Source organism: Microtus oregoni, unplaced genomic scaffold, assembly GCF_018167655.1.
Source record: "Microtus oregoni isolate MIOR12 unplaced genomic scaffold, Mior012 000113F_000, whole genome shotgun sequence".
In the NCBI taxonomy this organism is placed as follows: Eukaryota; Metazoa; Chordata; class Mammalia; order Rodentia; family Cricetidae; genus Microtus; species Microtus oregoni.
The window spans coordinates 1646758-1659745 of record NW_024544739.1 but is presented as its reverse complement, the minus strand read 5'-3'; the positions used below and the strand labels follow the sequence as shown (position 1 = coordinate 1659745).

Genomic DNA, 12988 nt, shown 5'->3' with positions numbered 1-12988 from the left:
ATGAAAAGATGATTAACAAGAATGAAATTTTCTGTATGTGAAATTGTAGTCTGTTCTTAATGTAAACCATATTGTCTCCCTAACTATTACTTGTTTAACAGAGGTGTATTATTAACAATACCCATCGCCTAGTGGAGCTTTGTGTGACGAAGTTGTCTCAGGACTGCTGTCTGTTTCTAGAACTTCTAGCAATGGCCTTAAATCCTCATTGCAAATTTCATATCTGTAATGGTGCACGTCCTTGTGAGTCAGTGTCCTCAAGTGTTCAGTTTCCTGAAGATGAACTCTTTGCCTGTTCTCCAGACCTACGTTTACCAAAAGTATGTTGGTTTGTTTTAAAGATCCAGTATTAACTATTTTTAGCATTTGTTATATATAAATACTGCTACAAACTTGCATTTAAATAAAATGTACTGCTTAAAATAACAATAGCCAATCTAAACATGTAACCTTGCTTTATGCAGTTTTTTTATTTAATGTGTATTGTTGGTTCATAATCATGGAATTCCTGGTAACATTATAACTAAAACCTGAAGAAAACATATAACACACTAACTAATTGATTGATAAGAATGCTTGCTGAAAATTAATTTATATTTTTTCTCAGGGAAAAATGATTCTTTGTATTTATTAATTTTGTGTTTCCTCTGATGTAAGACAATTTAACTACTATAGGACAAATATTGACTGTATGTTGTCTTCTTTGTGCTTTAAGTCCGCATGTACATGCATGTGTGTGTTTGTGTGTATATGTTCTTAAAAAACAAAAAATACTTTTTAATAGATGCTGAAAATTCACATTTAAATTTCCATTTTCACTTACCATTAGGCAGTTATTAGAATTTGATTCTCTAAAAGTAAATCTTAGTGTTCATCAAAATGTGAATATTGAATCAAGTAATAATTATTTTATTCTTAACTTGAAATGAAAGTTGTGCTTTATACTAGTAAATGTTATAACATGTTCATTAAGCAAGAAAATACTTTCTCATCTAAAGAACTAAAAATACTTATTAATAGATTTGTAGATTTTTTTATGTCTTAGTGTCACTTTTAATGGGTTTGTGGTGTCTCAAATATAGTTGAACTATGTAGAATAACCAACCATTTTTTAAAAAAGCATACAAAGAATAATACAGTTTTATCATGTGAACACATACACAGAAATAAAATCTAAGAGGGAACATAAAGTGATAGAGTACATCTTTTAAAAAGTAGGAAATTTTGTGCCTTGTTTTTTTTAACTGTATATCTGTTCTTGTATAATATTTGAAACTTAGACATTAATATTATCTTGGCCATGAAATGTAAAAAAATTGGCATTCCTAATCTTAAAAACATTTTGTTTCTACATTGAGTATTACATTAACTTTGATTCTTCTCTAGTGTGACCATTGTTATGTTGAAATAATTGTTGGGTGCTTAGGTGGTTGGATTTTCCTTGTTACTGGTTTTTGCATTAACAGATTATTTTGGTTTTCTGGTGTTTTATTCTGTTAATGTGATACATCATATTGGTTAGTAGTTAAATATTGAAATATGATTGCCCTCAGGAAGAATACGCTTTGGTCCTTGATCATTTTGTTGGAGTTTCTTCCAGCCCATACTGATAGACTATCAATAGTTATGGCCCTGAATCTCATATTGTCTTGTTTTCACTTAATCTGTGGAGGGATCACAGGCTTTTGTCAACACACACCCAGCTATTGAGTTCTTAATTACTAATTCAATAATATTCTCTAGTGTAGGATTAGTTTGGATAATTCTAGAAGATTCTTCTTTTATCCAGTTTATCTAATTCATTACACTAAAGTACTACAATTGTTTTATTTCTGTAGAACTTGTAATGCCTATAATCAGACTTGGCTTTATCCATTTTTCTTGATGCTTTTCATATTCTTCTCTACATTTATTTCCATTGTATACATTCAAATGTGTTCCATTTTCTTCCAACTTTGTGTTTGGTTTTTCCTTTTGGTTCATAGTGTGGACCTGGGGGGGGGTGTAATTTATTTGTACAGTGCCTTTCTAGCATGCCCAAAGTTGAGTTAAAACATTAGCACTGTAGAAGAAAAGAATAAGATGTGGCTGAGTTGCCGGTTTGAAACCCTTTTTCTCATAATTCTAGACTTCCCCGTACAATAACTTTTTTGCATCCTATGTTTGATTTTTTACTTGTTTTAATTATCTTAATTTCAGTTGTTTTTTGCTCTTTGAGAGATAGATTGTTTCTAATGTATAATTTAATTTCTGTTTTATTTATAATTACGCTTTTTTCTTTTGATTTCTTGTTTCATTGCATTATGTTCTGAAAAACATTCTGTTATATTAGTCTTGGATATTATCTTGTGATGTAGTGTAGGCTGATAAATGCTTCATCGGCTCTTGGGAAAGCATCTTCTGTTAATTTGTGGGGGAATGTGTGCTTGTTTTGTAGATTCTCCTGAACTTTTTTTTTTTTTTTTTATTTTTCGAGACAGGGTTTCTCCGTAGCTTTTGGTTCCTGTCCTGGAACTAGCTCTTGTAGACCAGGCTGGCCTTGAACTCAGAGACCCTCCTGCCTCTGCCTCCTGGGATTAAAGGCGTGCCACCACTGCCCGGCTTCTCCTGAACTTTTGTATGACTGTTACCCATCATTAAAGTATGGTATTTAATGTTCTGACCAGTTCTCAATTCAGTTTGTGAATATTTGTTTCTTACAGTTGGTAGCTCTGCATTTTGGTACATATTTTGTCTGCTATAATATTTTTACTGTGTTGGTATAGGTTTTGGAAGTTTAGAGTAGAATATAGAGGCCCAAAATAAAATGTGGGGAAATTATATCTTGAAAAAATACCATACAGGTTTATTTTAAATTTGTCTTTCAGATTGGTTTGTTTCATTCTCCTTTCTCTAAAACTTTCAAATATGTAATTAATCCTGATTTGCAGGGTTCCTAATGATGATTCTGAGTTTATATGGATATGCATCTTTCTTAAGGTTCTTTTCTGGTATCTTAGTTACTTTTTTATTGCTGTAAAATGACACCAAGACCATGGCAGCTATGAAAGAAAGCATTTAATTAGAGGCTTTCTTATAGTTTCAGAGATCTAGTCCATGACCATTGTGGTGGGGAGTGTGGGAGCAGGCAGACTGAATCAACAGCTAAAAGCTCACACATCTGATCTGTAAGTTATACACAGAGTGAGACACTTTGCTTGATGTCTTGAAACATCAAAGCCAGTGACACACCCCCAGCAAGGTCACACCTTCTTCAACAAGGCCATACTAACAACCTTTCATAAACAGTTCACCCAGTAGGACCAAATATTTAGATGTATGTGTCTGTGGGGATCATCTTATTCCAACCACCAAATCTACTTTCTGTTTCTTGGTCATGATTTCACAGTAATGCGTATGAGTTCTTGCTTGTGTCCTCTTAGATTTTTATGACTTCTTAAATGTATATATTTCTGTTCTCAAAATTGGGAAGATCTTTTGTATAGCATTCAAATAAACTCCATCTTTGCCTTTTTTGAACTTTATGTTCTGTATTTTTGTCCATGGGTGGTGATTTATAAATCCTTTGGGATCAATACAGCTTTTTCTTATCTGACTTTAGGAGTTAAAATTACGCGTATTAAATTTCTAGTAGTTAAATCTGCCTTGTTCAGACTTACTGTTGAATGTGTTATATTTTTATCTATAATGATAGGTTTTTTAATTTTTTTTGTCCTCACTGGTGTACTCAATTTGCTTATATTTTTTTCTAGTTACCTTCAGGTTTTCGTCAGTATTTCTTATAGCTCTTAAGAATACCTGATATTAATACTTTTCAAATAGGTCTGTCTGATTGTCTGGTTTTCTTTCCACAATCTTAACATTTGTTGAAATTTCACATTTTATAGTATTTTTGAACTTGGGCAAGAAAAGGAATACTTTTAATGTATGGACATGGACTTAAAGCCTGAAGAGATGACCCACCATATATATTCTTTTCTATGTGCATAGCTGCTTTAAAATTTTTTAATTTTTTTTTGTTTTTTTTTGTTTTTCGAGACAGGGTTTCTCTGTGGTTTTGGAGTCTGTCCTGGAACTAGCTCTGTACACCAGGCTGGCCTCGGACTCACAGAGATCCGCCTGCCTCTGCCTCCCGAGTGCTGAGATTAAAGGCGTGCACTACCACCGCCCGGCTAAAATTTTTTAATTTTTAAATCCTACCTCAGATTGCTTGAATACCTCACTTTTATATTCTTTATTAAGTAATTTGTCTTAGTAGTCTGTCTGCTCTGTAGTTCCAGTATGTTTTCATACCATTCTTCTCTTGACTTATCTTTACTCTTCTGTCTTAAGCCATTTAACATAAAAGTTAGCACCTCAGGTAGCCTCCTGGCAGGTTACTACAAAATTATTTCTCCTTTTGATTCAACTGGGTTTTTTTGGCACTATGTTTAATTTATTGTATGTTTAACCAATTTTCAAGGTTTTTATAAAGTTCTAACTCATACAGAGTTTACAAACTGAATTCATTTTACTTTCAGATAACATTAGGAATTTATAAACAAAAGTGGAAACAACCATAAACCTAGTAGTTTTAGTCTTTATTTAGTTTCTCATCTCTTAAAATTAGCAATAGCTTATACTGATTTATTTTTCAAGAATTTGACTTTTCTGTAGCATTGTTTAATGTTGTACTTTTTGTTTTGTTTTGGTGTGTATTTGTGTATGGGAGGGTGATATTTAACTGGAATTGGGTCCCGCACAACTACAGGTCAGTGTTAGGTATCCTTCTCAATTGCACTTCATTTTAACTTTTGACTTAGGAGCGTTCCATGAACCTGGAGGTCAGTGATAGACATGACAAGGTGACCATCAAGTCCTGGGCATCCTCCCGTCTGCATCATCATTGCTGGGAGTACAGTCACTTGCAGCCACACTTATGTTTTTTACATCAGTCTGGCCTGGCAAGCATTTTGCAGACTGAACATTTTTTGGAGTCCCTTTTCTATATAAATTCAGAAAATATTTCCCCTGCAGGTTCATTATTCTCTCTCCATTACTATTTCTATTTTCTCTTAAAATTGATTTTTAGAACAAAAGACTCACAGGCCTTTTTAATTAAACATGTTTATTTTTCCAATTTTTTAATTTTAAAATTCACCTTTTTGTTGTTGTTGTTTCTTTTTTTGTTTGTTTGTTTGTTTGTTTTAATTTATTTTTTTTATTGAGAAAAGGAGAAAAAAAAACAAAAAAACAAGTTTCCACCTCCTCCCAGCCTCCCATTTCCCTCCCCCTCCTCCCACCCTACGCCCCCTCCTCCCACCTTTCTCCCCCTCCCCCCACTCCTTTCCCTCTCCCTCTCCAGTCCAAAGAGCAGTCAGGGTTTTCTGTCCTGTGGTAAGACCTAGGACCTCCCACCTCCGTCCATATCTAGGAAGGTGAACATCCAAACTGGCTAGGCTCCCACAAAGACATCACATTACCTAGGATCAAACCCCCGTGCCATTGTCCTTTGCGTCTCATCACCCCTCATTGTTCTCCATGTTCATGTTCAGAGAGTCCAGTTTTTTTTTTGTTTTTTTTTTGTATTTTTTTTCTTTTTTTTAATTGCGAAAAGAAGAAAAAAAAACATAAACAAAAAACAAGTTTCCACCTCCTCCCAGCCTCCCATTTCCCTTCCCCTACTCCCACCCTTCTCCCCCTCCTCCCACCCTTTTCCCCTCCCCCAACTCCTCTCCCCCTCCCTCTCCACAGAGCAGTCCAGGTTCCTTTCCCTGTGTTAAGTCCTAGGTCCTCCCTCCTCCGTCCATATCTAGGAAGGTGAACATCCAAACTGGCTAGGCTCCCACAAAGCCAGCACATTAAGTAGGATCAAAACCCCCTGCCATTGTCCTTGGTGTCTCATCAGCCCCCATTGTTCGCCATGCTCAGAGAGTCCAGTTTTATCCCATGCTTTTTCGGTCACAGTCCAGCTGGCCTTGGTGAGCTCCACGTAGATCAGCTCCACTGTCTCAGTGGGTGGATGCACGCCTCGTGGTCCCGAATTCTTTGCTCATGTTCTCCCTCCTTCTGTTCCTCATTGGGACCTTGGGAGCTCAATCCAGTGCTCCAGTGTGCATCTCTGTCTCTATCTCCATCCATCACCAGATGAAGGTTCTATGATGATATGCAAGGTATTCGTCAGTATTGCTCTAGGATAGGGTCATTTCAGGTTCCCTATCCTCAACTGCCCAAGGAACTAATTGGGGACCTCAGCTTGGGCACCTGGGAGCCCCTCTAGGGTCAGGTCTCTTGCCAACCCTAAAGTGGCTCCCTTAACTAAGAATTGTGGTTCCGTGCTCCCGTGTCCAACCTTCCTTTATCCCAATTCTCCTGTTTTCCCAAGGCCCGACCTCCTTCCCTTCTAACTTTTCTCTCCCCATCTCGCCTTACCCCCATCCCACCCCACCAAGATCCCTATTTTCTCCCTGGCAATTTTGTCTACTTCCCTTAGCCAAGAGGATAACTATATGTTTTTCCTTGGGTTCCCCTTCTTACGTAGCTTCTTTAGATTCACCTATTGTAGACTCCGTGACCCTTATTTATGGCTAGAAACCAATTATGAGTGAGTACATCCCATGTTCATCTTTTCGGGTCTGGGATACCTCACTCAGGATAGTGTTTTCTATTTCCATTCATTTGCATGCAAAATTCGAGAAGTCATTGTTTTTTACCGCAGCATAGTACTCTAATGTGTAGATATTCCATACTTTCTTCATCCATTCTTCCATTGAAGGGCATCTAGGTTGTTTCCATGTCCTGGCTATTACAAATAATACTGCTATGAACATAGTTGAACAAATGCTTTTGTCATATGATAGGGCATCTCTTGGGTATATTCCCAAGAGTGGTATTGCTGGGTCCAGGGGTAGGTTGATCCCGAATTTCCTGAGAAACCGAAACACTGACTTCCATAGTGGTTGCACAAGATTGCATTCCCACCAGCAATGGATGAGGGTACCCCTTCCTCCACAGCCTCTCCAGCAAAGGTTATCCTTGGTGTTTTTGACTTTAGCCATTCTGACAGGTGTAAGATGATATCTCAAAGTTGTTTTGATTTGCATTTCCCTGATTGCTAAGGAGGTTGAGCATGACCTTAAGTGTCTTTTGGCCATTTGAACTTCTTCTTTTGAGAATTCTATGTTCAGATCAGTGCCCCATTTTTTAATTGGGTTAATTAGCATTTTAAAGTCTAGTTTCTTGAGTTCTCTATATATTTTGGATATCAGACCTTTGTCAGTTGCGGGGTTGGTAAAGATCTTCTCCCAGTCAGGAGGTTGCCTTTGTGTCTTAGTGATAGTGTCCTTTGCTTTGCAGAAGATTCTCAGTTTTAGTAGGTCCCATTTATTCAATGTTGCCCTTAATGTCTGTGCTTCTGGGGTTATACATAGGAAGCGATCTCCTGTGCCCATCTGTTGTAGGGTGTTTCCCACTTTCTCTTCTATCAGGTTCAGTGTGTTCGGGCTGATATTGAGGTCTTTAATCCATTTGGACTTGAGTTTTGTGCCTGGTGAAAGATGTGGGTCTATTTTCATTCTTCTACAGGTTGACATCCAGTTGTGCCAGCACCATTTGTTGAAGATGCTTTCTTTCTTCCATTGTATACTTTTGGCTCCTTTATCAAAAATGAGGTGTTCATAGGTTTGTGGGTTAAAATCCGGGTCTTCTATACGATTCCATTGGTCGTCTTCTCTGTTTTTATGCCAGTACCACACTGTTTTCATTACTGTAGCTCTGTAATAGAGTTTCAAGTCAGGGATGGTAATGCCTCCAGAAGATCCTTTATTGTATAGGATTGTTTTGGCTATCCTGGGTTTTTTGTTTTTCCATATAAAGTTGATTATTGTCCTCTCCAGATCTGTGAAGAATTTTGATGGGATCTTGATGGGGATTGCATTGAATCTATAAATTGCCTTAGGTAGAATTGCCATTTTTTCTATGTTGATCCTCCCAATCCAAGAGCAAGGTAGATCCATCCATTTTTTGGTATCCTCTTCAATTTCTTTCTTCAATGCCTTAAAGTTCTTGTCAAATAGATCTTTCACTTCCTTAATTAGATTTACCCCAAGATATTTTATGCTGTTTGTGGCTATCGTGAATGGTGAAGCTTCTCTGATTTTCCTCTCTGCTTCCCTACCCTTTCCTTTGTGTATAAGAGGGCGACTGATTTTTTGGAGTTGATTTTGTATCCTGCCACATTACTAAAGGTGTTTATCAGCTGTAAAAGTTCTTTGGTGGAGTTTTGGGGGTCGCTTATGTAAACTATCATATCATCTGCGAATCATGAAAGTTTAACTTCTTCCTTTCCAATTCGAATCCCCTTGATCCCATTATGATGTCTTATTGCTATTGCTAGAACTTCAAGTACTATATTGAAGAGGTATGGCGAGAGTGGACAGCCTTGTTGTGTTCCTGAGTTAAGCGGGATGGCTTTGAGTTTCTCTCCGTTTAATTTGATGTTAGCTGTCGGCTTGCTGTATATAGCTTTTATTATATTTAGGTATGACCCTTGTATCCCTAATCTCTCCAAGACTTTTAACATAAATGGATGTTGAATTTTGTCGAATGCTTTTTCAGCATCTAATGAGATGATCATATGCTTATTTTCTTTCAGTTTATTTATATGCTGGATTACATTGATAGATTTTCGTATGTTGAACCAGCCCTGCATCTCAGGAATGAAGCCTACTTGATCATAATGGATAATATTTCGGATGTGTTCTTGGATTCGGATTGGCAGTATTTTGTTGAGGATTTTTGCGTCGATGTTCATGAGTGAGATTGGCCTGTAATTCTCTTTCCTGGTTGAGTCTTTGTGTGGTTTTGGTATCAGAGTAACTGTAGCTTCATAAAAGGAATTAGGTAATGACCCTTCTGTTTCTATATTGTGGAATACATTAAGGAGTATAGGTATTAGCTCTTCTTGAAGTTCTGGTAGAATTCCTCATTGAAACCATCTGGTCCTGGGCTTTTTTTGGTAGGGAGGTTTTTGATAACAGCTTCTAATTCTTCGCGACCAACAGGTCTGTTTAGATTGTTCACCTGGTCCGGGTGTAACTTTGGTATATGGTATTTATCTAAAAAAGTGTCCATTTATTTTACATTTTTCAGTTTTGTGTTATACAGGCTTTTGTAATAAGATCTGATGATTCTCTGAATTTCCTCTGTGTCTGTGGTTATGTCCCCCTTTTCATTTCTGATCTTATTAATTTGCGTATTCTCTCTCTGCCGTTTGATTAGTTTGGATAGGGGTTTATCAATCTTGTTGATTTCCTCCGGGAACCAGCTTTTTGTTTCATTGATTCTTTGGATTGTTTTCTGTGTTTCTATTTTGTTGATTTCAGCCCTCAGTTTGATTATTTCCAATCTTCTACTCCTCCTCGGTGAGTCTGCTTCTTTATTTTCTAGAGCTTCCAGGTGGGCTGTTAGGTCTTCAATATGAGCTTTCTCTGTTTTCTTTAAGTGGGCACTTAGTGCTATGAACTTTCCTCTTAGGACTGCTTTCATAGTGTCCCATAAGTTCGAGTATGTTGTTTCTTTATTTTCATTGAATTCAAGGAAGACTTTAATTTCTTTCTTAATTTCTTCCATAATCCAGGTATGGTTCAGTAGTTGACTGTTCAGTTTCCATGAGTTTGTAGGCTTTCAAGGGGTAGCATTGTTGTTGAATTCTAACTTTAATCCATGGTGATCTGATAAGACACAGGTGGTTACTAATATTTTTTTGTAACTGTGTAAGTTATCTTTGTTACCAAGTATGTGGTCAATTTTTGAGAAGGTTCCATGAGCTGCAGAGAAGAAGGTATATTCTTTCCTCTTTGGGTGGAATAATCTATAGATGTCTGTTAAGTCCATTTGCTTCATTACCTCCATTAATTCTCTAATTTCTCTGTTAGGTTTCTGTTTGATTGACCTGTCCATTGGTGAGAGAGGAGTGTTGAAGTCTCTTACTATTAGTGTGTGTGGTTTGATGGCTGCCTTGAGTTTTAGTAATGTTTCTTTTACATACGTGGGCGCTTTTATATTAGGGGCGTAGATTTTCAGGATTGAGACTTTATCCTGATGAATTGTTCCTGTTATGAGTATAAAATGCCCCTCTCCATCTCTTCTGATTGATTTAAGTTTGAAGTCAACTTTGTTAGAAATTAGTATGGCCACACCTGCTTGTTTCTTAGGTCCATTTGCTTGATAAGCCTTTTCCCAGCCCTTTACTCTGAGTAGGTGCCTGTCTTTCTGGTTGAGGTGTGTTTCTTGTAGACAGCAGAATGTTGGATCCTGTTTTCGTATCCAATCCCTTAGCCTGTGCCTTTTTATAGGTTAGTTGAGCCCATTGACATTAAGTGATATTAATGACCAGTGGTTGTTAACTCCGGTCACTTTTTTAGTAGTAGGGTTTGTGTGTTTCCCTTCTTTGATTTGCGCTGGTGAAAGGTCTCTAGATGACTGAGTTATTGTGGGCATTGTTGGACTCCTTGGTTAGTGATTTTCCTTCTATAATTTTCTGTAAGGCTGGATTTGTGGCTACGTATTGTTTAAATTTGTTTTTATCCTGGAAAATTTTGTTTTCTCCATTTATAGTGAACGAAAGCTTGGCTGGATATAGTAGTCTGGGCTTGCATCCATGATCTCTTAGTTTTTGCAGTACATCTATCCAGGACCTTCTGGCTTTCATGGTTTCCATAGAGAAGTCAGGTGTAAGTCTGATAGGTTTACCTTTATAAGTAACTTGGCCTTTTTCCTTTGTGGCTCTTAATATTCTTTCTTTATTCTGTATATTTTGTGTTTTGATTATTATATGGCGAGGGGATTTTTTTTTTTTGAGACAGGGTTTCTCTGTGGCTTTGGAGCCTGTCCTGGAACTCGCTCTGTAGACCAGGCTGGTCTCGAACTCACAGAGATCCGCCTGCCTCTGCCTCCCGAGTGCTGGGATTAAAGGCGTGCGCCACCATCGCCCGGCGGGATGTTTTTTTTTTTTGATCCAGCCTATTTGGTGTTCTGTATGCTTCTTGAACCTTCACAGGTACCTCTTTCTTCAGGTTGGGAAAGTTTTCTTCTATAATTTTATTAAGTATATTTTCTGTACCGTTGAGCTGCACTTCTTCTCGTTCTTCTACTCCAATTATTCTTAGGTTTGGTCTTTTTATTGTGTCCCAAATTTCCTGAATGTTTTGTGATGAGAATTTGTTGGTTTTGCTGTTTTCTTTGATCAGTGTGTTTATTTTCTCTATGGTGTCTTCAGTGTCTGATATTCTCTCTTCTATCTCTTGTAATCTGTTGTTAGTACTTGTCTCTGTCGTTCCTGTTCGTTTACCCAGATTTTCCATCTCCATTCTTCCCTCGGTTTGTGCTTTCTTCATTGCTTCCATTTCATTCTTCATGTCTTGAACCGCTTTCCTAACCTGTTTGATTGCTTTTTCTTGTTTCTCTTGGTTTTCTTGCGTGTCTTTGAGCGCTTTATTCATTTCCTCTACCTTTTTGTTTGTAATCTCTAATTGTTTATGGCAGTTTTCACCTCCTGTTTAAGGTCCTCTATTATTTTCATATAGTTCACTTTTGAGTCGATTTCTTCTATTTCTTCAGGAATAGGGTGTACAATTCTTCTTATTTCGGGATCCCTGGTTTCTGGTGGTGTCATGTTGCCTTTCAGGTTGTTGGAGGAGTTCTTGTATTGGCGCCTTCCCATCTCTTCCTTCAAATGGAGCCAGGAGAGGCCTGGTCTCTTGGTCCAGCCTTTGCTGTGATTGACTCTCTGGGTATATCTCTTCAGTGTAGAAGCAGGAACTGTTTGTTTGTTTTTTGAGACAGAGTTTCTCTGTAACTTTGGAGCCTGGAATTAGCTCTTGTAGACCAGGCTGGTCTCAAACTCACAGAGATCTATCTGTCTACCTCTTCTTCCCGAGTGCTTAGGTTAAAGGCATGTGCCACCACCGACCAGCTAAAACTTACTTCTTAAATGTAGAAAATGTTAGCTGATCAAAGCCCAATATTTTGCTCGTAATATATATGCAATTTAAAAAGTTAACTCTTTCTGAGCAAAAATATAAAAAGAAACAGTCACTCTTAAAGGGTCTTCCTAAACAAGTAAATCATATATGTGTGATTTTATAACAGAGTTTGGCTTATAATTATATATTGTCTGTTTTAAAACATAAATTTTAGGTAGTAATTTCTTAAAGAAGTAATTTAATGCTTATCATTCACTTACAGGGTTGGTTAGTGGATCTTATTAACACATTTGGCACATTAGATGGTTTCCAGATTTTGCATGATCGTTTCATTACTGGATCAGCATTAACAATTCAAACAATTTCAGCTCTAATTAAGTAAGTTATATTTTAAGATATTTTCAGCATAATATACAAGTTGCTCTTATTTACTTGGAAATAATTGAGTTTTAATTCTTAAATGTTTTTTTTTCTGAATTTAGCATGATTTGCTTGTACGTATTGAAACTAATTTGAAAACTAGACGGTAGAAGAAAAATTGGATATTAAAGTTTTGTGTTCCCTCTTTTCAGGCCTTTTGGACAGTGCTATGAGTTTCTCACTCAACACACTTTAAGAAAGTACTTCATCCCAGTTATTGAGGTAGTTCCACAATTATTACAAAAAATAACTAATGAAGAACTGAAACGAGAAGCAAAGAGTGAAGTGAAAAATGATGCCATTTCAATGATTATTAAATCTCTAAAGAGTTTAGCCTCAAGAATTCCAGGACAAGAAGAAACTATTAGAAATTTAGACATTCTTAGGTTAAAAATGATACTCAGGTGAGATACTTTTTACCTATAGTTACTGTTACTGTTATTTATGTTGTTGCCTATTCGGTGATTGCATATTGAATTTAGGATCCTGTATGATAGGCAGCCATTTTACCAATTTGAAAAAAAAATGGTTTGTTTGGATTTGGGTTTTTATTGTTTGTTTTGGGGTTGTAACAGTCTATGCTGGCTATGAATTCACTGTGTAAC

General features: G+C 36.9%; 1 protein-coding gene across 1 annotated transcript in view; it reads left to right on the top strand.

Moving 5' to 3' along the window:
* Positions 1–12988, top strand: part of LOC121443800 (probable ubiquitin carboxyl-terminal hydrolase FAF-X) — a 158370-nt gene that overhangs the window by 17008 nt on the left and 128374 nt on the right. The window contains 3 exon segments of the mRNA XM_041645577.1: positions 102–320; positions 12226–12341; positions 12536–12787. Of these exon segments, the coding sequence (XP_041501511.1) occupies positions 102–320; positions 12226–12341; positions 12536–12787 (587 nt within the window).